Source organism: Bubalus bubalis, chromosome 3 (genome assembly GCF_019923935.1).
Source record: "Bubalus bubalis isolate 160015118507 breed Murrah chromosome 3, NDDB_SH_1, whole genome shotgun sequence".
Lineage (NCBI taxonomy): Eukaryota > Metazoa > Chordata > Mammalia > Artiodactyla > Bovidae > Bubalus > Bubalus bubalis.
The window spans coordinates 82,896,363-82,918,670 of NC_059159.1; the positions used below are offsets into that span (position 1 = coordinate 82,896,363).

General features: G+C 43.0%; 1 protein-coding gene across 23 annotated transcripts in view; it reads left to right on the forward strand.

Moving 5' to 3' along the window:
* Window positions 1-1,420: 1,420 nt before the first annotated feature.
* Window positions 1,421-22,308, forward strand: part of ELAVL2 (ELAV like RNA binding protein 2) — a 142,259-nt gene continuing 121,371 nt past the window's right edge. For 3 of the 23 annotated variants that reach the window (XM_006077347.3, XM_006077351.3, XM_044939771.1), the window contains exon 1: window positions 1,531-2,010. Coding sequence is in view for 10 of the 23 variants with exons in the window: in XM_044939772.2 (XP_044795707.1) it covers window positions 5,327-5,472 (146 nt within the window). In the remaining 13 variants the exon portion in view is untranslated. The other 20 variants (XM_044939761.1, XM_044939775.1, XM_044939758.1 and 17 more) reach the window with 17 other exon arrangements.

Here is a 22,308-nt window from a genome sequence, read left to right on the forward strand (position 1 = left end):
CAGTTATTTTTATCCAAGGATCTCAGACATATTATATGGGCTATATGGGAAATAAACAGTTCTTCTGTTTTTTGTCAGTAAGCATTTATCATCACTCAAGGACACTTTCAAGGAACTATGATTTACTTCAACCTGACTTTATAGTCATTTTGCATTGTGACTATCTGTCTGTTTTCCTTTCATCCCACTCCACCCTCCTGCCCTCTCTAACTCTTACCTGTGACTCCTCTTTCCAGCATTCTCAAAGATAGTGGCTAGTAATAAACAAGTAAAGGAATTTCTTTTGGATAGGAATGAGCTGCTAGAGAAGATATTACATTGTGTAAGAATTGTAAGTACTGTGTAGGAAGCTGGTGCTATTTTTCAAGATTAAAAGAAGAAATTCAAGCTGGAAAAGAACCTAGGTCAAGTGGATATTGTTTCTACTTATACATCAAGTCGATCCTGATGACTACAGTTTCACTTGGAGGATGAAATAAATACCATGAATAAAACTCAATTTCAGCTTCCTGAATGTTATTAATATATGGAATTTAATAAAGTAGTCTTCATCTATAAAGCAGAAGGGTTGACAGCAAGCACCTGGTCTTCTGGTTAAACTTTCTAAATCCAGATAAAGGCTCGACTATCTTTACTGTCAGCAATACATGTGTGGTCCAAGAACTGTACCGCCAGCAAATGCAGAGGAGTGGCTTGTTCTAATTTTATATACAGCTGCTCTTTTTGAGAGTCATCATACACCTCAAAGTGAAGGACCTTAGTTCAACTCAGTGCCTCTTTCCCTGGACAGGATGTTTATCCTGCACTTTTCTATTGTAACATGAAGTGATAGGTAATTCAAACCCTGCAGCTTTATTTGAAAGCATTTCTGACTTCATTCTTTTCCTAAAAATCCAAACAGCAGCAATATGCATATATTCAAATAGAGAAACACATAAAATTGCCTACTATCTAATATAGCATACTGGAACACAAATCGAAAAAGACATGCGTGCAAGTAATGGATGTACATTCATCCCTTTCACTCAGATCAAAGACAGGGAGCTCTCAATGACTCATACATACCGGACAGAGTTTTAATGTTATAAAGAAACGTGCCACAGATGCGGCAGTGATGGCAAAGGAAATGAGTCTTTCCGAAGCAGAAAGATTTAAGAAGAAAGGAGGTCGTGCCATATCGCAAACTCTGATAGTACAGTTCCAACCCTCCCACGTTGCTCTCTCCCCATCTCTTTTTGCTTCTTGCATTTCCCTTCGCCGCCAGCGTTAAGTGTGTACCTCTCCGCACAACTTACCTTGAAACGGGACTCCATTGAGCTCTCGAGAGTGACACAAGCACCTAGCCAATCATATCGCGCGGCCTCGCTTGGGCGGACTCAATAGAACCGTCTAGGCCAATCAGGATCCTGGGGAGATGAGCAAGTTGCGTTGTGCAGCGACCTAGCGTATACTTCCGCGCGTGCTGCTTGGGATAGGAGCCTGGCAGAGCAGCTGCACACACGGCAGTGCGGAGGCAGAGAAGGGGTTGGTGATACCGTGCTATAAATCTGTGGTCCAGTCCACCTCCCTTTTAAGACGTCCTCCCCCCTTATTTCTGTTCTCAGTTAGAGATGCAGCAGCTTACTCCTGTAGCGACCTACTAAAAAGCAACAAGGAGAAAGACATCGTCTTTTTGAAAAAACGTTCTTTCGTCTCTTTCTTTGTTCCTTCGTTTGTTTTTCTTGCCCCTTTTTGTTTAGTTGAAAGGCAATAGGAGGGTAGTCTCTCCGTCTTTTTAAACTCTCTTTTTTAAGTTTCCCCTCCCCTTTCATATTTTTTTTTCGCCATTTCTTTTAGCGTTGGACTTTGGGGTCGAAAGCATTTCTTTTTATTTGCTTCTTTTAAGCCGAGCACAGTTTAGGTTTCGTGCTGTCTTAAGAGAACTATCCAGCAGCTTCTTGCTCATCCTTATTGGGAGAACTGCACCGTTACTTTAAAAACACACATACACAAAAACCTTAAGGGAGAAAGGTAAGTTTCGGTTTGGTTTCTTTAATCATTAGTTGCAGCGATGCGCTGGCAAACCCAGAAAACCTGTAAGTGAGCGGAATACAGAATAAGAAGTTAATTGCACATGTTTGTCTCATTTCAAAGCTACTGCTCTGCTTTTTAATTCTAGAGAGCTAGACTAAAAGACAGTGGACGCATGCTTGACGTATTGAATATTCGCAAATGTCAGGGGCAAAAACTTAAGTGGTAAATGTGGCCAGTGTATAACAGGGGTACAGTGGGAGTCTAGATGATCAGTGAGCTGGGATTGAGGTTGGAAGTTCATTTCGTGGGAAGAGAGGGATAACTTGGGTTTAAGGGAGGATGCATGCCTCTACTTTCGCGAAGCAACCGAAGGACCGTAGAGGCTTTAGAACCATTAAGGGGAATCAGAAGCCTGGACTTGCAGATTAGACCAGCGAAAACCCCATACTTAATTGCATTAACCAGATAACATGTGCTGGGGAGATAGGATTGCCAGATGGAATTTAGATGCTGCACCAGGCAGCGAGTTGTAGTTGACTGTAAAAAAGTACATGCCGCCCGAGGGCTGGGGCTGGGGCTGGGCTGGGGTGGGTAGAAGCTGTCAAAACTCATCATTGCGAGGTATGCGGACTCTAAATCACGGTCGCCAATTATCGTGCTTCTGTTTTAAAAGAAGATAGCCAATTTAGGGCCGAATTCTTAAGCCTGTACCGGATGTGAGATTCCCTTTGTTCAGAAAAGCGTAAATAAGATCCTTAGAGCTGTGTCTGTGGAGGGGCGGCTGCATGGAAGCTGAACTGTGCTGGGCGCTGGGAAGTGGATTCCAAGCCCTGTCCTTGGTCCTACGCGGCTGACTTCGCCTTCTGGGCGAGGGGGAACCCCTTAGCAGCCGACAAGGCTCCACAGCCACCTCAGTAGCCAACTCGGCTACACAGCCCTCACTCACCCCCTTCCTTGCTGCCCCCCCGCCCCCGTTTTCTCGAATAGCTATTGTTAAACTGACGCCTGAAGAAAGATGTTTGGGGATGAGACGCTGGGCAGACTCTTGCTTCATTTTAACTTTTGTGATTTGTCAGGGTTTAGGAGAAACCAGCTGGCTTTCTGCTGCGAAAAAGAGAACCCAGGGTAGAGGTGGGAAAGGGGGAGGATGTTCGCGCTGGAAGGGTGATCTTGGGGCGAGGAGGGTGGAGGGAGTGGTGGTGGCGCTGGCTTTGCCTAAGAGAAGTTTAAATTATTGGCACGAGGGGGTGTGGGTGAGTATGTGTGCGTGAGAGCGCCCGTGTGGTGCTTGAGAGGGAGAGGATGGGGAAAACATACAAAGCCGGCTGGGGTTAATTTTTCTTTGCTCTCCTCCCCACCCACCCACCTGGTTCGAAAAGCCAACGCTCGGCCGGCCTCCTCTGGACTCGACTCTGCCATCTCTGGGGCAGTGGGGGTTGGGGATTGCAAGGTGGCAGTGCCTACCACGGTATCTCAGCGGCGAACAGGACTTCGTGTGGCCATTGTTGCTTAAATTTATGCCCAGCACGTTGCCACATACCCACCTATTTCACGTTTGTAAAGAATTAATATGAGAGCTATACAACTGTGGGAAATTGGAGGTTGGATACATTTCCCGTTTTCCATTTTCAAGCATAGGTTAGCGAAACTGATGTCGAGGCTGGGTGTTTTCTCTCATAATTACCAACTGCAGATCTGGCTTTATTGTGGCCCGAGTGAGAGAAATAGTCAACCATTTAGAATTTACTCTTAATACCGCTGGGCCAGGATGGATGTTCCTGTACTTTCTCCGCGAACAGGTTCTTTTCCCTCTCTTACTCATGTACAAACACTCCTGTTGGTTAAGATTCTAAACCTTCAGCCTTTTCCTACATTTATTATACCCATCCTCTGGATGTTGAGAGTGCGAGGGAAGTCGAGGTGATTTATTTCTTAGGCCTACAGTGCAATCTATAAAATGTAGTCTTAACATGGCGGGGGGTGGGGGGTAAAGAGTGGACATTAATAACCTAAGAAATTATTTCCCGAACAGGAAATCAGTTCCTAAAAGTCAGGGGAAAAGGTGTGAGTGTTTGGGGGATGGAAGGATAGGAAGTCTGGGGCCCATAAAATTTCCTTGGTAAAATGGTTTCTTAAATGGGACATCTGAAAGATGTATTAGAATATGAACAAATAAGTCTGAAAAAAGAGAGACAAAATGCCGAGTGTTTAAATATCACCTTTTGGGGGATTAAAAAGTAACTATTTCTCTTAGTTATTGCTTAGTCTGTCCTACACCAGGTACTCCTGGGTTCCCCTTCCCTCTTTTAACCAAGTGATTGGCAAGCCTACTTTATAAAGCTTAACCTATTCTGGAGTTCTCCACGAAAATGCAGTGTTAGCCAAGTAGAAGCGCTTTGGAAGACTTGGGGAACTCTGTTGAGAAAGAGGACTCCCATAACTTCAAGAAGTCAGTTTCAGGAAGTAGGGCGTCGTAAGGCATTCTAAGAGTTTTAGGCTTGGATTGGCAAATTTGGTAGGCCCATTTTTGCCTGACGTTTCGAAACAGGCATTCTTAGCAATCCTGCCTGCCTGGGATGGAATATTATAATTGACTGTTTAGAGGGAGGTCAGAGAGACGCAGGCGCTTTGAGCCATTTTCCCAGGAACCCGTACAAAGTCAATTAAGGTCATTTAATTGCAAATCGTAACTGGAGTGACAACAGAAATGCTGATACAGAATCAATTAGCTCTTTCTGGTGTCCCTCGTCCGGGTCCCCCAAGTTGAGGGATGGACTGTCTCCATTTCGATCATGGCTGAGCCCCCTGCTTTACTGTGTCTGATTTAACTTCGCGCAAGAGGGCAATTTTGTCTCCCCTACCCTGGTCCTGGGTTAGATGAGTCTTTCCCCTCTTTTCCCCCAGCCCCGCCCGTCGCATGGGGGCGGGGAGCGCTGGCCGCCCTTAGCGGACCTTGCTGCATCAAACCCGCATCATGCCCTTGAAGCTGTAACCTCGGTCACGTTCTTGCGGCGACTCAGCCGCCCACTGCTCAGTTCCTTTCTCTTACTTCTTGCGATTACAGGTAGGTTTGACAGGTGATATTTTTAAATGTAGTTTTTTAGGGGGAAGGGTTAAAACGGAAGCTTTTGCAAAGAAAAAAACACGACAGGTGCTCTCGTAATTAAACGGCTGAGCAGGTGTAAAAACGTGCTTCCGCCGCGTGGCTTGGAGTCGGTTTTGACTCCCAGCCTTGGGTTTGAGGACGGGCACAGGTTTTTCCTGAGGAAAGAGATTGAGCTGGGCGTGGGGGGCGGGCCAAGGAAATACAGCGATGGGACGCCCCCTCGGTGAAGAGTTGGCCATTTCAGGGCTTCGGTGGGTGGCGTTGGAAGGATGCGGCGAGAGGCAGGCGCTTATACAGTCGAGTGCAGGATTTCCTACTTTTGCGTTTGAAGCAGAGAATGGCACCCCGCACAGGTACTCGGGGCTTATTTGAACATCAGATTCCATCTAGAAAGGCAGAGAAGGGCAGCGCCGGCAAGCCTTTAGTTTTTCGCGAAGGGACCGGACCCTTCCGCTGTGAAGTAGGAAAAAAGCCCTTTAGCTTTGCTTGCAAGATGTGAGTATATGTATGTATATATACTTGATACACATAATATATCAAAGTACCCCCGCGCAAAATCTCTGGTTGCCGGTTAGCGTCCGGAGCCTCGGGGTTTGGAAACTTGCACCTGGTATTTGAGGCTTCTGGGTGCGCGACGCTATCCGCGCTGCCCGGGGAACCTGGTCAGGGGGCCTGCTCGGAATCGGAAGCCGGGAGAGAAGGACGGGAGCGGCTGCAGTCAGACGTCTGCTCCCAGGCACCGACCCTCGGGGCGGCCGGGCAGGGCACGCGCCGGCGGCAGAAGCCGCGGCGCCGCGAACTCGCCGCCGGCCCCGCCTCCTGGCGCTCTTCCAAGCAAGCCCCTCCTCCCCGCCCCGCTACAAACGGCGGGACCGCGGCGCCCGGGCGTCACTGAGGCAGCTGCCGGCCGGCTGAGGAGGCCGGTCACCGGCGCGCGCGGGTGGGGCGTGGGTTCCGCCGGGTTCCAGTCCGCCTTCCCGCCACCGTCAGAACTGGGGACGCCGCCGCCACCACCGCCTCTCCGCGGAGCCCGCCCGGAGCGAATCCTCCGCGGCTGTGTGACGGCCGGCGGCGCGAGCAGTAGTAGCTGCAGCTCCGAGTCGCAGCAGGCAAGTGCAGGGGGCGTGGGGTGGGGGCGGGCACGCCTCGCCGGGCCATGAGTCGCTTTCGGACGCCGAGGCTGAGGGCGGTGCGCGCCGCCGCGGCGCTGGGCTGCGGAGTCCGGCCTCGCCTCGGCGGGAGCCCTCGTCCGGGCTCAGGGCGGGAACGCTGGTGGGGGCGGCGGAGGTGGTGCACGGGAAGTTCCTAGAGCTCGGCCCCTGGCGGCGGGAGTCGAGGGAATTGGGCGCCTCGGGAGGTGGCACCGCCCCTCGTGTGGGCACGGGCTGGTTGGGGGCGGCGGGAGCCTAGCGGGACCAGTCGCGCCCGGCAGCGTGCACGGGCGTGGACGTGCCCGGGTACGGCCGCGTGTAGCGCGAGAAGCACTGCGCCGAGACGCAGGTGAGTGTATTGGAGGGAAAGTGGGGGAGGGGGCTTTTCTAGAAAAAGGGCAGGTTTCCTGTGGTGCACTGGCACCTCCGCCTTATGGGAGGTGGCGTGCACTGGCTACCCCAGCCGGGTGGTATCAGGTCGTGTGCCCTGTGGTCCGGCGCCCCAGCGCGCGTGGCCCCCGGCGCTCTCGGGGCGTCTCGAGACTTGCCGCGGTCGCGCAGTGTGCGGAGGTTTGGGACCGTGGGCGCCCGGGGCAGAGCGGAGAGGCTCCTTGGGCCGCTCTCCTCCCTGGCGCCGCGTCAGGTGAGGTCGGGTGCAGTCGCGGGAGGTCGCAGTTCGAGGTCGCACCCGGGTTTGCGCGCGAGCGGTGCGCTGGGCGGGAACCGCGGGTCGGGTTTGGCGGCCGGGTGAGGCAAGCTCCCGGCTTTGGCTCGCGGAGGTGGCAGCTGCCTCTTGCTCTGCGAGCTGCGCCCCGGGGCACGGACGTGTGAGCGTGCCCTGGTGAGACCAGTAGAGTCTCGGGCGGACCTGCCTCGGTTCACCAGCAGGTGCTCCTCCAGTGGTCATGACAATGACCAGCAAACAGCCTTCCACGGCGTTTCCTTAAAAGCCGACTTGTTATCCTAGAGGGCTGGAGCGCAGAATCCTGCCTCTAGATGTGAGCCACAAGCACGGAGTCGTAGTTGTCCAGTTGATCATTTAAATAGTGTGCATTTTAAAAGATCGTCTTTACGATAAAAATTTTTATCTCTTCTCGACGTTTTCTAAAAATGTGCAGAGACGAGGTTTTCTTACCGGCTCTCTACTCTCCTTTTTTCCTTTCCAAAGGATGGCGTTTAACAATGCCAAACGAAATATGTCCGGCAAGGACAAAGAGCTTTTAAAAACTTAATATTTCGGTGGACCTACCCATAATAATTTTATCTTCATAAAAATGTACCCTAGTCCCGAACTTACGGCAAATAAGTCCATTTAGGAACACTGCTAATACCAGTTGGGGTGTAATTTCCCCATCCCCTTAAGTTAAATCGGTTTGTTTGAAATACTGTTCAGTTGCCCTTGAAGACAACATTGTCCAGAATCCTTTCCCCCAGAGTCTGAATTTTTCATTTGTGCTAAGGTCGCTCTTTTTTGCGGAAGCTGATCTCGAGTCTCCATTTTGGTGAGCGGGCGGAAAAGGTTTCCTGGATCTACTTTCTCATCTGGACCTTTGGCTCTAGAAATGCGAGACGGACTTGCTGGAGGAACTGCAAGGTTACTGCGTTTGTTTTTGAGCTGTTCCTTCTAATAGGTTTGTAGGAATGTTGATGTAACACTTTTTAGGGGGCGGGGGGCGGGGGACGTACATACTTAGAGAATGTTCTCTTGGAAATGGAGGTAGAGCGATGAGGGGGCAAGAGGGTTCTGGAAAGTCAGATTTTGAAGGAACACATTACATTTAATTTTCTATGCTTCCTCTACTTTTCTTTTCCTTCTTGAGAGAACATTTTTGTGTCTATGTGCTCAAAACTGGCCCCTTAATGCCCTTTTGGGTAACTTTGTGCTGCCACCTTTAGGGGAATAAGGTTTTTTGTTTTCTCTTCAAAGACGAGTCGTAGGCGTTTAAGGCGTCCTTTCTCCCCGTTTTTTTAGGTATTTCCTTCTCTGTATCTTGTTTACTCTTAGAAATTATATCGGGTCATCTGTTTAAGCTTCACACACTCTTTCTCCATGGTTCAAGAGAATTTTAGTTTTAGGATATTCTCCTAGAATCGACCAGGTACCCCAAACTGGTCAATGTCCATCAGGCCTATTATTTCCTACCGAACCTAGTTTTCCTGTTCTAGGCTCAGGTTGTGTTAGTAGTTAGAGTTCCTTTTTTGGTTTTGGGTTTTTGGTTGGTTGGTTCTGGTTAATGCTTCTTCACCAGAGAAGCAAGATACTTCTGTCTGGTTGGGCGCTTTTAGGAAAGACCCAGCTCCCAGCCAGTTAACTGGAGAACAATGCTCTTAAGTGGCATTTCTGCTTTCTCATTTCTTAATCCAGCTTTTGGTTCTTTGTGTATAGACAGATGTTCCTGGCTGGATGCTTGTTGCCCCTTTCAGCCTTTCTAGCTTTCTGTGCTTTTCATGTTAATGTGATTGTTAAAAAATACTGCTTTACCTCAAACGTCTTTTTCTCTTCTAGAAGGAAGGTGCACAGTTCTCTTTAAGGACACAACAGAGCCATCCAGAATACCCCAGCTTCTAGGCTAGGGTCAACCTTTTCCTCTTTATTTGATTGGAGAGAAATCTTTTTTTCTAAAAAGTGTGATGCCTTTTAGGCCTCAGCATGGTGCAAGAGCACTACAGTGGCAAAATGCTCTTGAATGTTCTTTGTCCCGGAAGGCCTAAATACTCTGAGGCAGCATCTTACCAAGAGTGACTTTTCCCTCACCTCTTTGATGGTTTGGGCTGTCTGGTAGGGTCAGTTCTTTTTCTCTTACTTGAAATCTTATTAAATCTACCACATTATCACATTCTTATTGCCACCTTTCTCGGTGATCATGTTTACTTGGAAGTAAGGAAGGTTGGAGATACACAGTATTTAGCCTGGCCAGGTTAATTTTTTTTGATGGTGTGGAGCCGGGATGGTGTGCCACCCTATGGAAAACCTACCCTAGCGGTTTCTGATTCTTTGGAAAATCAGCTGAACAGGCCAATAATCATAATAAGCTACCGCGTCAAAATGGTGATGACGATGATGTTGTTTTCTTTAGCGTTAGTAGTTGGTTGGAGGCAGGGCCGCTGAATGGGCCCGTGAAATGGACTGAAAGGGGCCAGGCCTGCCCCTTGAAATTCTTGATTTTGAACAAGGGGACCAGTACTTTCATTTTGTTCTGGGTCCCACAGAGAATGCTGCTTGTCCTGCTTAGAGGTTGTCTCAATTGTTATATTTAGCTGCTAGCTTTGCTGCTTTGGGTTATAGAAGTGTTGGAAATCCAAGGCTTTATGCAGTGGTGATGCCACACCCAACTCTTGAATTAACTCTGTGGAGGACATGAGATGCGTAGAATGTTTATTTGCTCTGGCCAGTTTCCTTTTACAGATGTGGAAGTCTTCACTGGTTCTCGTTACTTCCAGAACCCACATGTTGTGTACTTGGATGCCAAATCCATTGTTTTGTTACTAATTTGGAAAGAACATTTATCATCTGTTTATTTGATTCTAGATACTGGTTGGTTTGCAACGCTTGTTGATTTTTCTTTGATTTCAAGTGCTAAGTATCAACAGAAGGCACTTAAGCTTAAAGGCAGTAATTTGTTTTAAGGCTTTTTTGTATTAAAAGATATGCTTTTTTTATGGTTTAAGTAGAACCGGTAACTTGAAGTCTGAACTAAAAATAGGAATTAGTGTAGAGTAAAATCTTACAGGGGTTTTATGGTATATTTGAGAAAATTTTCACTAACAAGAAATAAACAGATTTGGCTTTTAGCATTCGTCATGTATATCATGACTTTAATTTTAGTAAGGTCACAGGAATTTTTTTTTTCCCCTAAGATGACTTTCTATATCAGCAGCCTTGTTTGTAACCCACTGTATAAAACAAAACAAAAGGCGGCGACTCTGTAACACTGCGCTAGGTGCATCTCATATATACCAGCTAATACAAATGCTAAGTTTCCAGAGATTAGTCTATGTAAAAACACCTGTTTTTGGGTAAAGATGTTATTTATTTTCTCAGCGCTTTGGGTTAGATTTTGAATACATCAATTTTATTAATATTCTTAGCTGTGTATTTCCCTTTACAGGGTTGCTCAGTAGTTCTGTGTGATGACAGATAAGGGTTTTCCTTGTAAGCACCCTTTATGCAGAAGAAGATAGGTGCTTTGGCAAGGAGTGGGATAAGTAAAATAACTGAGAAGGTCATAGGAATAGGTGGTGTGGGATTGAAATCGAACCAATTTGGAGGTTGCCTTATTAATTGCAAGTAATTGTGTGTTTTTTTAATAAACTTGCACTTTCCTAGTATTTGTCTTTATTATTGATTTCATTATATCAGTTTGTGACTGAAAATGAGTAGCAAATAAGGTTTGGCAGTCAAGACCCTCTTTCCTGCTTTTAGAAATTATTTAAAAAAAAAAACGAATGCTTTTTCTCAATAGATTTATTTATCCTGAGACAGTTATAGTAAAATGTTAGGTTTTTTTTTTTTTTTTTAAATCATGAAGGTTTTGTTTTAGCATCAGTTAAGTTTCAGACTATTAGGTTGAGGTATCTGTATGTTTTTTCTTTCTCTAATAGTGGTAGATTTATACCAGCCTTTTTCCTTGAGTTAAATAAGGAATCTGTCTCATAAAAAGGAAATTTATATTTTACATGACTAGTGTTTCTTTTTCCCCAGAATTTTTGTTGTTGTGGGCTGTTGATTACTGGAGATTATTTCAACAGCTTTAAAGACTGTTAATGGAATATCACAAAAATCCTTATTTTCATATATATCAGACTGATTAACTGTTCTTTCAGGATGGATTTTCATTTTATTTTGTTTTGCTTTTAGTTGTCAGATTCACTTCAATTCAAGCTCAGTACTCCATTTGACTTATCTCTTTAGGAGAATATGGGCAATGGTTGCTTCAGAATTCTCAGCTTTCCTGTGTTTCCTTATTATGGAGTCACTGTAAAATTGAAACTTCTTGTCAAGATTGAGGAGTTTTGAAACTCTGAGCATCTGAAGAAAGCCCTGGGCCTTCTTTCACTGGAGAAATTCACATCTACAGAAATTTCCATACAGTTTTTTGCCATCTTGCCCTCTGGAATAAAGACTATTAAAGTTCTCTTTGGGAAACGGGACTTTGAGAATTGGAGCTGTCTTGTGTTGGTGAGAGCAGGAGGAAGTCACTCAGCTCTGTTCTGTGTGCCGTCGTGTTAGCGGTGTGGGCCTTCAGCTTTCATCCAAGACAAACGCTAAGCTCCCTTGTCTCCTCAGTTTGTTTTAAAATCCGTTCTGATTTTGTAAACAAATATATTATACTTGTAAGGTGGTCTTGTGAGCACAGTGCTGCCAGTTTAGCTACTAAGTTGTCTTGCTTGAGTAGGTTTTGTCACTTCAGTTGAAATTCTTCATTTAGCAGAGCCGGGTGGAAAATACTAGGCTGGAATTTTGAAGTTTCCATTGTCTGATTTGGACTCAGTTACCTGTGTCCTTGGTTTCTTAACCTTTGAGTATAAAACGTCAACCCTCCACATCTCTGTGATGGCATGAAGTTGAGCATATTAAAGTATAAGGTTTCCGGCAGTGGAATGACAATGTTTACTGAATTGGAAAGGTGGTAATAGGTGGACCTTATAGATGACTTTTATATATTTGACTTTCAGTGTGTTTTATGAACCATTGTTTTTAGAACATACCATCCTTATAGCATACTGTCATATAATATATATTTCTGCCATGGAGAAAGAAAATTCCCAGACTGTAGGGAGGTTTTGGGAGAATTATGTCTTTGAACATTTCAATATGGAAATAGATATAAATACATCAGTGGAATTTGGAAGGGAAGTTTAAAATGTATTTTTTTCTTGAAAATATAAATAAAGTTAAGAGATTACATGTAAAATTATGAGAATTTAGCCAGCTGACATTCCAGGAATATAAATGTCTCAATTTAAATTTTCCATCTTTTTTTCAATGAGAAATCAAAGTCTAAAATTTAAGCATTTACATTAAAATAATCAGTCCATATTTTCTTGATTTGAATTTTAATCTCTTATCAAGGATCTATTCTTATACATCAAAAAAAATGAAATTTACACAGAAATAACATTTTTTTCCGTGTTTGTTTTAATACCCTCTCACACCCCAAGTGAAAAGTCATTGATGAATGCCCTGTCAGGTAAGTTATTGGAAATTGCTCACCTGTTCAGTTTTTAAAGGATGTTTATCACTTTTTTATCCTTTAGGCATCATTTGTGTATATCAGAAATAAAAGAAGTATGTCTCAAAGCAAATAAATCACAGCGTATTTGAAAATAGATTCACCAGATTAAGGTGGGGAAAATATTCCTGGAACTGATGGTACTTGGTCCTGAATTTCCTCTGAGCTGCTTTTCAGAAGTGAGCTTTTTCTATTTCTCCGTTGCTGCTGCTCTGCTGGAGGTACCTCTGGTGACGTGAGGATCACCCACCTTTATTGCAGAGCTATCTAGAATGTTTTAAATATACAAAGCTTATTATAGAGTGAGCAAGTTTCTATAATCTCTTCCAAGGTAAGGCCTATTTCTGTATGAGTTTACTCAACACCACTTTGTCTCCCCTAGGTGCTACTTACCGGTGCCTGGCTTATTTTGTTTAAACCCTTTGGGTCCTTTCTGGCCTGTGACTGTGAATGACTCATGGACTTTCCCCAAATACCAGAACACCAGTGCTTTAGGCCTTTATCCTTTCCTTGCCTTTGTTTCTGCAGAGAACTTGAACCACCCACAGCCTTCCTCTCCTCTGTGACACCTCTGTGCTGGCCCTTACTCACCTGTCTGTGCTGCTGAGCCCCGTGCCAGCTCTACTAGCCTGGCAGTTCTGGGTCAGGTGTAACCTACTCACTTGCCCTTTTCTTATTTGGCTTGCACTTTTGCATTGGCCCTTAAACATTTTGTTGCATTTTACTCACTGAAGACTCCCTTCTGTGACCAAGACAATTGCTATTACAAAACAAAAAGGAGAAATAGGTATCAACAGACAAGTGAATTCAGCCCCTGATTCCAAATGGTGGCCCATGGGTTACGTATTCTGAAGTTTTTATTTGGCCTGAATTATGTTATTAGAAAAGTAGTGAGTTGTTGGTTTAGGCTTTGGGAAATATCAAATAGAGATCTGGAGCCCTATTTGTGTTGTCTCGGAAATGTGTGAAGATGGAGCAACACTGAGCCCATATTCGTTATCTGCACCCTTTATGTGGAACCTGGTTTATTTCACTTCAAAATAAATTGCTGTCTGGCCTTTATGGGTATTTGAGCCTGTGAGTCTAAAGCTACAATTCCTAAAGTCATGGGAATTAAAAAGTTTATTCAAATATCTAGGCAAAGGCAGTAGTTCTAAAGGCTTTAGTTCTTTTGATTTTCTTTGTGTTTGCAAGTAATATTTGAATTATGTTAGGTTGTTCCTTACAAATATACATCTTGAAGTCTTTATTTTAGGTAGAGAAGTCTTGTCTTTGACCTCCTTTTCCTTAATGCCTCCTCCTTCCTTTATATATGCCTCCATCAGTTTATCTTACCTTTTCTCCCCTCCCATTCTGGGATTTTAGACCTGCCCCCTTGGGAGCAAAGATTTCTTTCTGCCTATTGCCTGCTTATATTCGTTCAGATGCTTCCAGGTCAGCAGAAGTTACTTGGTGCTGTGAAAACTAATAGGATGTTCCAAACTGTTTAAAAGAGGCCCGTGGCCCACCTGCTAATCTCAGTGCTGATGGTGTCAGCTTAGAAAAGACATTCTCCCCTCAGAATCCTGTGAAGAAGAGCTGGTACGAGAGGTTACCAGGTGTGAGGTTTATATGTGTTGTTTTTCTCTCCTCCCCGCCCCCCCACCTTTTTTTTTTTTTTTTTTCCCCAGTCTTCAGCCTTTTTTCCTCTAGAAACAGCAGGGCAGCTCTGCAAAGCTTTCCCCCACGTGTGCAGTAGAGCAGGTGGATGCGCCAGCAGAAGTGGAAAGAGGCTCCACATGTCATGTTTGGACCAATGCTGTAATTTTATTTTACAATAAGGAAGGTGGATATTATTAATCTGCTCCAGAGCATAATAGCACAATTTAAATAGCAGAGAGCAACTTTGGTGTGTGTTAATGTCTAGTGAGATGAATACAGATGAATGCTAAGTAGGTAGAAAATGTCAGTGTAGAGCTTTCCTTTTGGTGACTTTAAGCACTTACATTTCTAGTTAACTTTTTGTTCAGCCCGGCACACAGATAACGAAGATCTATTTTATCAAGCCAGCATTAATGTGGCTTCTGAGGACGGAACAATGCCTATAAAGCCCTGCTCTCCTGGCAGCCTCTTGAGCTGGGCCAGTCATAACGAGGAATTCTGTATTGAACTTCGCAAAACCCTTCAGAATAATAGGAGCTTAATGCTGGCAGTTTTAAAAATTGGTGCAGTCTTTAGCCCAGCCAGATTTTTTTTTTTTTTTTGATAACTTGGAGTGCGAATAAAAGTGTGTGCCTCATTTGAGAAAGCAACTACTTTTGAATTAACTCTGTGTATAGTTTAAAAAATACTGTAGGTCTATTCTGAACTTATTTTTCAGAGGCACGTAAAAACAACTCTTGATACCAAGAGTATCTTCTTGGTGTCATCTTCCATGATGATGATATTCTTTTAGATGGATATGTTGCTTATTTTGACATGCCTTGGAGTGTTTGGTGAGGGGCTTCCAGGGTGTCTTTCTTAGTGGGGGAATTGAGAAATTTTTTCCTTTTTTAATTGTGTTTTACCTTCCTAAAGGATGAGAATCATTGTCACAGAGCTTCTGCTATGCTATTAGAAAAGCTTTGGTTTTGGTGGGCTGGTGGGCTAGTCTACTTTGGAGACAATTCTTATTCCAATTCATCTGAAGTTTTTTCTTCCAGTTTTATTAAAGGATCTTAAGAAATGTCTTCAAGTCTTCTCTTACTGGAACTATGTTCAGAAGCCATGAAATTTGTGTAATACTTAACATTTCATCACACATCAGTCCCGAGTGCCTAGGTACTGAGAGAGCTTTAGAGGAATTTGTAAAGTAACCCTGTTTTCATTCCTTGGTCTGCTTAAGGAGATGAGGCAGAAAAGAATAACTTAAAAGATGTCACAGGCCTCTCCCTCCAACTTGAATAGTCTTTTGAGGACTTGAGAAAAGGGACATAGCTCTGTAGTCTGGGTATTAAGGACATGGCCAGGATACTGCATATTGTTTTGGGGAGAGGGTGTGTGGTTTTCTTGCTCTCCGTTGTTCTGCGTGTATATTATATTTGCTTAGTTTTTGTCTTTCCTCCTCCTCAGTCTGTCCCTCCTCCCCTCCCATGTCATTTGTTCCTTTTGGGTATATCTTTTGTGGCATGAATAATTCCTTCCTGGTTTGCCAGGAGTCCAGCCACAGGTAAAGAATGTCTGTGCAGTGCAGAACCTGCCAAGTGTAAGTTGTGGCTGAAGAGAGACACCACTGCGGCTGCCTTAATTCTGCCATTGTCCAACAAAGCTTGGAAACATATGTGTGTGTGGAAACACTTGAAGCCCCCCTAGTTTTTCCCCCATACTTTTATTCTCTTGCTAACGTGTTGTGTCAGGAGCTTCCTCCATGCATAACATTTACTTTTCAAAACACTTAGGAAAAAGTCGTGAGGATGATACGGCTTCTTTGACTCCTTCCCTGCTAGTGTAGTTGCAGTAGCTGTGAGTGAGTGACAGGCCAGAACCCGGGATGCTTTTCAGAGCACTAATCTCTGCCTTCTCTTTGAGTCTTCCTCATGCTGGGATCACGTCTCCCAAGACCAAGTGTCCTTAAGGCTGCTGAGTTACCTTTCTGATGCCCGTTCTTGGTATTCTCAGCTCTGCCTGTTGCCTTTCTCCATTAATGGCATTTGCATTATTTTTCTTACTTCTGAAAGGTGATGGGACAGCCTGTATGCTGCTTCATCTCCTTGTTTTCCTGGAGAGGCTCATTCCTTCGGGTGGAACTGGCTCTTCGGAAATATGTATTCTTGTTTCTTGGACTTCTTAAAAAAAATTTGGCTAAGCTACCTGTATTGTTCGTGGACAGTAGGGGGCAAAGTTTGATTTCATGGTGAGCAACATAGTTTGTCATCCAGAGAGGAAAAGTGAAGACGTTGATACAACTTTCATACAACTTGTAACGGTAAGTTCAGAATTACTGCCTTGTAAGAGTGCAGTGAGAGTAAGAAATTTTGTAGTGGGCAGTCAAGTTGGCATTGTATTGGGTGGTGGGGCAGCAAGAAGCTGCCTGTTTTTAGTTGCTCTAAGTCCTGGTTATTAGGGTAGAAAGACAGATGGAATCAGTACTGGAAGGTGGTGTACTGCGCACAGCAATGGAGCCGGGAGACAAGCATTTCCTCTAGGAACAGTGATGACACCTGGAGTTTCTCTTCTTCGAGGACCTTACTAGAGTTGCCTGGGACAGTGAGTTTATAGGTGAGGGAAATGAAGCTCAGAGCTCGGTGGTTTGTCAGATTCATCCTGCTGAGTGGGGATGAAAGTCTGTGACCCCTACCTAGTTCATGACCTATTACCCTGGAGTCCAGAATGATGTTCTTTCTACCTCTGGTAGTTCTGTTGGTTATAGTCTAAGGTGGCTGAGGACAGAGACAGATCCAGGAGGCACCTCAACAACTGTATATCATCTCTAGGTCTTCTTGTTTGGCTCCTCAGTGGTGGGGCTGTTGTAACAGGTTTTTGTTCAAAAAGCTTCACTCGGGTCTCTGTAGCAGTCCCAGCGGAATGCCCACACCTGCTTCCCCAGGGCCAGGATTCTGACCTTGTATTATTTTAGGTCTATGATCAGGGATCTTCCGGGAGAATTTCATCACAGGCTGGTGTCTTGATGCCGGCTAGCAGTCTTAACCTGCAGGAGTACTTTTTGGAACCATATGAAGTATGGATCTGTAAGCAAGGAAATGAAGACACTGTCTTTTTCAGACTTTCAGGATTCTGTTAAAATGAAGGGGGAAAAAAAAAAGTTGGTGATACTGTGTGCTGTATTCCTGGTGCAGTTGTCATTCCCCATTACCCTAACTCGTTGAAGAGAGTCTGTAAGGGATGCTCCTTAAAGTTGTTAGGTTTCTGAGACTAATATGTTCCAAATCTGGTGGGGTTTTAGAAATAGAGCTGTCTTTGTTCTGAGAGAAAGTTGCAGGTCAGGTACACCGTAGGATGTATGATGTATAAACCTGAATAAACAGAATAACTACCCAGTAAAGATTGTCACTGATTTATCTTGGTTCTCCAAATTAACTGTTAGAAAATCCAATTGGAGGGAGGGTGGATGGAGAAGAATACAGATTGAAGATAATCTTTTCGTTTTTCCGTAGAGAGGGGGCACCTGTCTTGTTTATTATCTCTTGCACCTAGTGTGCTACTCATTTGTAGTAGAAATTCGGAAAGTTTTTGTTTCAGTTCAGTTCAGTCGCTCAGTCGTGTCTGACTCTTCGCGACCCCGTGAATCGCAGCACGCCAGGCAGTACCTAAAAAAAGCTATCGATTGAGAAAGTTTTATTTGCATCTGTAGGTAAACCATGAATTATTAAAATTTTAATCACATTGAGGAAATTTTAGCAAAAAATATTGTTTTAACTAATACCATATTTCCTCAAATCCTTGATGTACAATTTTTACATGTTTTTGAATTTCATAAATATGTTCACTTAATGTAGTGATTTTTAATTCTCTTACAGCTGGGAAGCTTAGTGATGTATCTTTCGATCACAGTATTGGAGAATAAAATAGCTTCTTGGTTTCTTATCCTTATGTATATTTTACTTTTTCAGACTTGTAAATATTATCCTTGTGCTCTGTGAAGCTGTTGGAAATCTGAAAAAAAAAAATTAAAACTGTCTCTACATATTTCAAGCAAGTGTCTCTGGTGTAAAATTGGCCCAACGGGCTATGTACACAGCGAAAGTATAGCATAGCAGTCAGGTGGAATCCTGCCAAGGGTACTCCGTACTGTTTAGCCATATTTAGGACATCACAAGATGAAGCAGAAGTTAAGATAGGTATTGAGAATTCACAGCTGAATAGCTTTTTGTAAAATCATTTAATTGTAGAGGACACCACAGTCCTCAGCTTTGACTTGAATACTGCCTATTTAGATACCCCCTACTTCTTAATTTCTCTAGGTTTATTTTAAAGTTGGCCTTCACTACCAAAGATGTTGAGTGAAAGTGGTCTACAGTTCCCCAGTTCTCTGAGAACCTAAAAAAACATAAAGAGGCCAGGGGACTTGTGATCAGGTTTTGGGCATTTTATATTGAATTTCCCTAAGAATCTTTATGGAAGTTTATCTTATGGAATTTTTTTATTGTGACTGGCACTTCTTTCTCTTCCCCATTCCCTGTGATTATTTCCTGTTTCTTATTGCGTAAAGAAATGAAGCAAATTTGCCGACAATTTATTAAATAGCTCATGGGTATTTGAATAAATCCACTATACCTTTTTGCTAAAAACTGGCTTCTTAAAACTTTAGAAGTTTTTTTTTTTTGCTCTGGACCTGTAGCTTTATAGGATTTAAATTTTTATGGTTATGTTGTGCCTGTCCTCCTGACCTTAAGGATATTTTGCAGTCTTCTTGATTTCTTATTCATTCCCATTTTTCTTGGATTGTTGATCAACCTCTTTTGCTCTGCAGTAGTTTAAAAACAATTATTTTTCCAGCTTATATGTGAAAATATCTTAGTTTCCTCAGTTTCATTTACTTGGTAAACATTTGATTCATACTGTATGCCACACACTACCTTAGATATTGAGACATAGTGGTGAATGTGATCTAGTCTTTGCTGACATGAAACTCAGAGTTTAGGAGGAGACACATAATAATAATTCTGGAAATTATTATTTAGAACTGTGACTTGTGCTATACAGGGAAAGAGTCTTTGGGGTGCCTAACTCTGTGGATGGTCAGGAAGTTCATTTGCTAACCTTATCTTCCATCCCTCATCTTCCTGCCTTACTCTCACAAAAGCAGACTTTTTTTTTTTTTTTTAAATTTCATAGGCATTAGAATATTAGAATGGAAAGGGGTCGTGAAGTTGAACTCTCTTCTCCCTGTTAAATTCATGGTGAACTTTGAATCCTGGATCTGATGTATTAGTAGTTTATATCTCACCAAAAATCTGTTCTTAAAAGAGTATACAGTAATTGGACAGCTTTCACACTATAACCTGTACAACCACTGCCAAGTCCAGCAGTGTTATCTGCATAGTCTGCATCCTTTATCTCTTTACTCATGGTTTTTAAAATATGCTGTCTTACCCAGTTTTGAAGTATAATTTATCAACATTATTTGATAATACTTTTCTGGTATAAAGATTGCATTTATAAAAACTGTAAAGAGGAATGTTTGTTAAGCTTTCTGCTTGGTCTAAAGGACTGGACCAACTTGCCCAAGATTATCATTTGTCATGGTTTGAATTATTTGGTTAATTTATAAATAAACTTTGTAGAATCTCTTATATAAATTCCTTTTATAGAATCTTTTATAGAATCCCTGCGCTAGATCAAGGAAACCCACCCCATTACTTCACAGTACTATGTTCCTCCCAGTATGCATTTAAATTTGAGCTAAAATCAAGTACCATATTATTTTGAAATTGTCTTTGAAACGTTTGTTGGGATGGAAGAACTTAGGTAGTTTTTTTTGTAGAAACCTTGGAAGACATTTATTGGGAAATACTTTTTTTCTTAAAATGACCTGAATGTCTTTTGGCCAGTCCCTTAATCATAAAGGGCTGTGTATGTTTGTAAGATATTGATAGTAGAGTCTGGGAAATTGCTCTAGGTAATTAGAAAAAGACAAGAAAAAGAGGTTAAAAGAAATGAGGAAGTGAATTCTCCATGTGGCTTATTTCCTCTCCTGCAAACATCATCAGAACAGTACCATAAACTTATGGCATGGTATTTTAAAATAATGTCTTACTTACCTATTGGAGCATTGTGTTTACTAGAGTATATATTTTTTTTAATTGGGGGGTAATTGCTTTACCATGTTGTATTGGTTTCTGCCATACAAGAATGCGAATCAGACATAATTACATATATATATTTATCTCCCTATATTATACATATGTATATGTATATATATCCCCCTCTTAAGCCTCCCTCCCCCCATCCCACCCCTCTAGGTCATCACAGAGCGCCAGCCTGGGCTCCCTGTGTTACACACAGCTTCCCAGTAGCTGTCTATTTCACACACAATACTGTACACGCGTCAGTGCTGCTTCCTCCACTGCTCTTACTCTCTCCTCCCCCACTGCCTCCACAAGTCTGTTCTCTACATCTCCATTCCGTCCCTGCAATAAGTTCATCAGTATTATTTTTCTAGATTCCATACATATGTGTTAATACACAGTATTTGTTTTCCTCTTTCTGACTTCACTCTGTATAACGAACTCTGGGTTCACGCGCCTCGCTAGAACTGACCTGTTTGTCCCTCTTCATGGCTGAATCATACTCCATTGTATGTATGAACCTCATCGTCTTTGCCCATTCATCTGTCCATGGACATCTAGGTTTGTTCCACATAGAGTGTGTTCTCTACTCATTGGTTTCCTCAGAGACGTGAACTCTGCTGGCTAAAACAGCTGTTTTTCTCTTGTTTTTAGTACTGTGTGGTCCTTTGGAAGGTGATCAAAACGTTTATACCCCTGTAGTTTACATCATCTAGAATTGTTTTTTTCTAGTTGGATCTTATTTCATCAAAGCTTTCAGATCTTAGTCCTTTTTTCTTTAGGTGGAGATTGATGTCACTGAAATGACACACGAATAATCCCCACTGTTGATTGAAGGAACATAGAAGTAAAACAAGTTTTAGCTCAGAAGAGAATCCTTGTTTTTTTCCTTCATTTTTTTTTTTCAATTTTTTAATTGTGATAAAATCTACATAATGAAATTTGCTATCTTAATCATTTTTAAGTGTAAAGTTGAATGGCATTAAATACACTCACATTTTTGGCCAACCAGCAGCACCATACACCTCTGGAACTCTTTTCATCTTGAAAAACAGAAACTCTGTACCCATTAAACATTAATTCTTCATTCCCTCCTCTCTCCAGGCCCTGGTAACCACCATTCTGTTTTCTGTCTCATAATTTTAATTACTCTTCAGTACTTCATGTAAGTAAAATCATTAAGTATTTGTGCCTGTCTTGTTTTACTTGGCATAATGTTCTCAAGTTTCATCTGTGTTGTAGCATGTGTAAAAATTTCCATACTATTTAAAGCAGAAGAATACTCCATTGTCCATATATACAACATTTTGTTATCCACCTATGGGTGAAGACTTGTGTTGCTTCCACATTTTAGCTATTGTGAGTAATATTACTACAAACATGAGTGTATGAATGTCTCTGAGGCTTGAATTGTAATCCTTTTGAGTGTATACCAAACGTGGAATTGCTGGATCATATGGTAATTCTATTTTTAATTTTTTGAGAAACTACCATTCTGTTTTCCACAATAACTGTACCATGTCATTCCCACCAGCAGTGTACAAGGTTTGCAATTTCTCTGCATTCTCATCAACTATTATTTTTTTTTGTTTGTTTCGTTTGATAGTGGGCATCCTAGCAGGTGTAAGTGAAATGTGAAAGTCGCTCAGTGATGTCAGACTCCTTGCAACCCTATGGACTATAGAGTTCGTGAAATTCTTCAGGCCAGAATACTGGAGTGGGTAGCCTTTTCCTTCTCCAGGGAATCTTCCCAACCCAGGGATGCATCTCGCTAATGACCAGTGATGTTGTGCACGCGTGCTCAGTTGCTTCAGTTGTGTCTGACTCTGCAACCCCGTGACTGTAGCCCATCAGCTCCTCTGTTCATGGGATTCTCCAGGCAAGAATACTGGAGTGGGTTGTCATGCCCTCCTCCAGGGGATCTTCTTCACCTAAGGATCGAGCCCTTATTTCCTGCATTGTTGGTGGATTCTTTTCCGCTGAGCCACCAGGGAAGCCCAAGCGATGTTGAGTATCTCTTAATGTGCTTAACCAGTTGC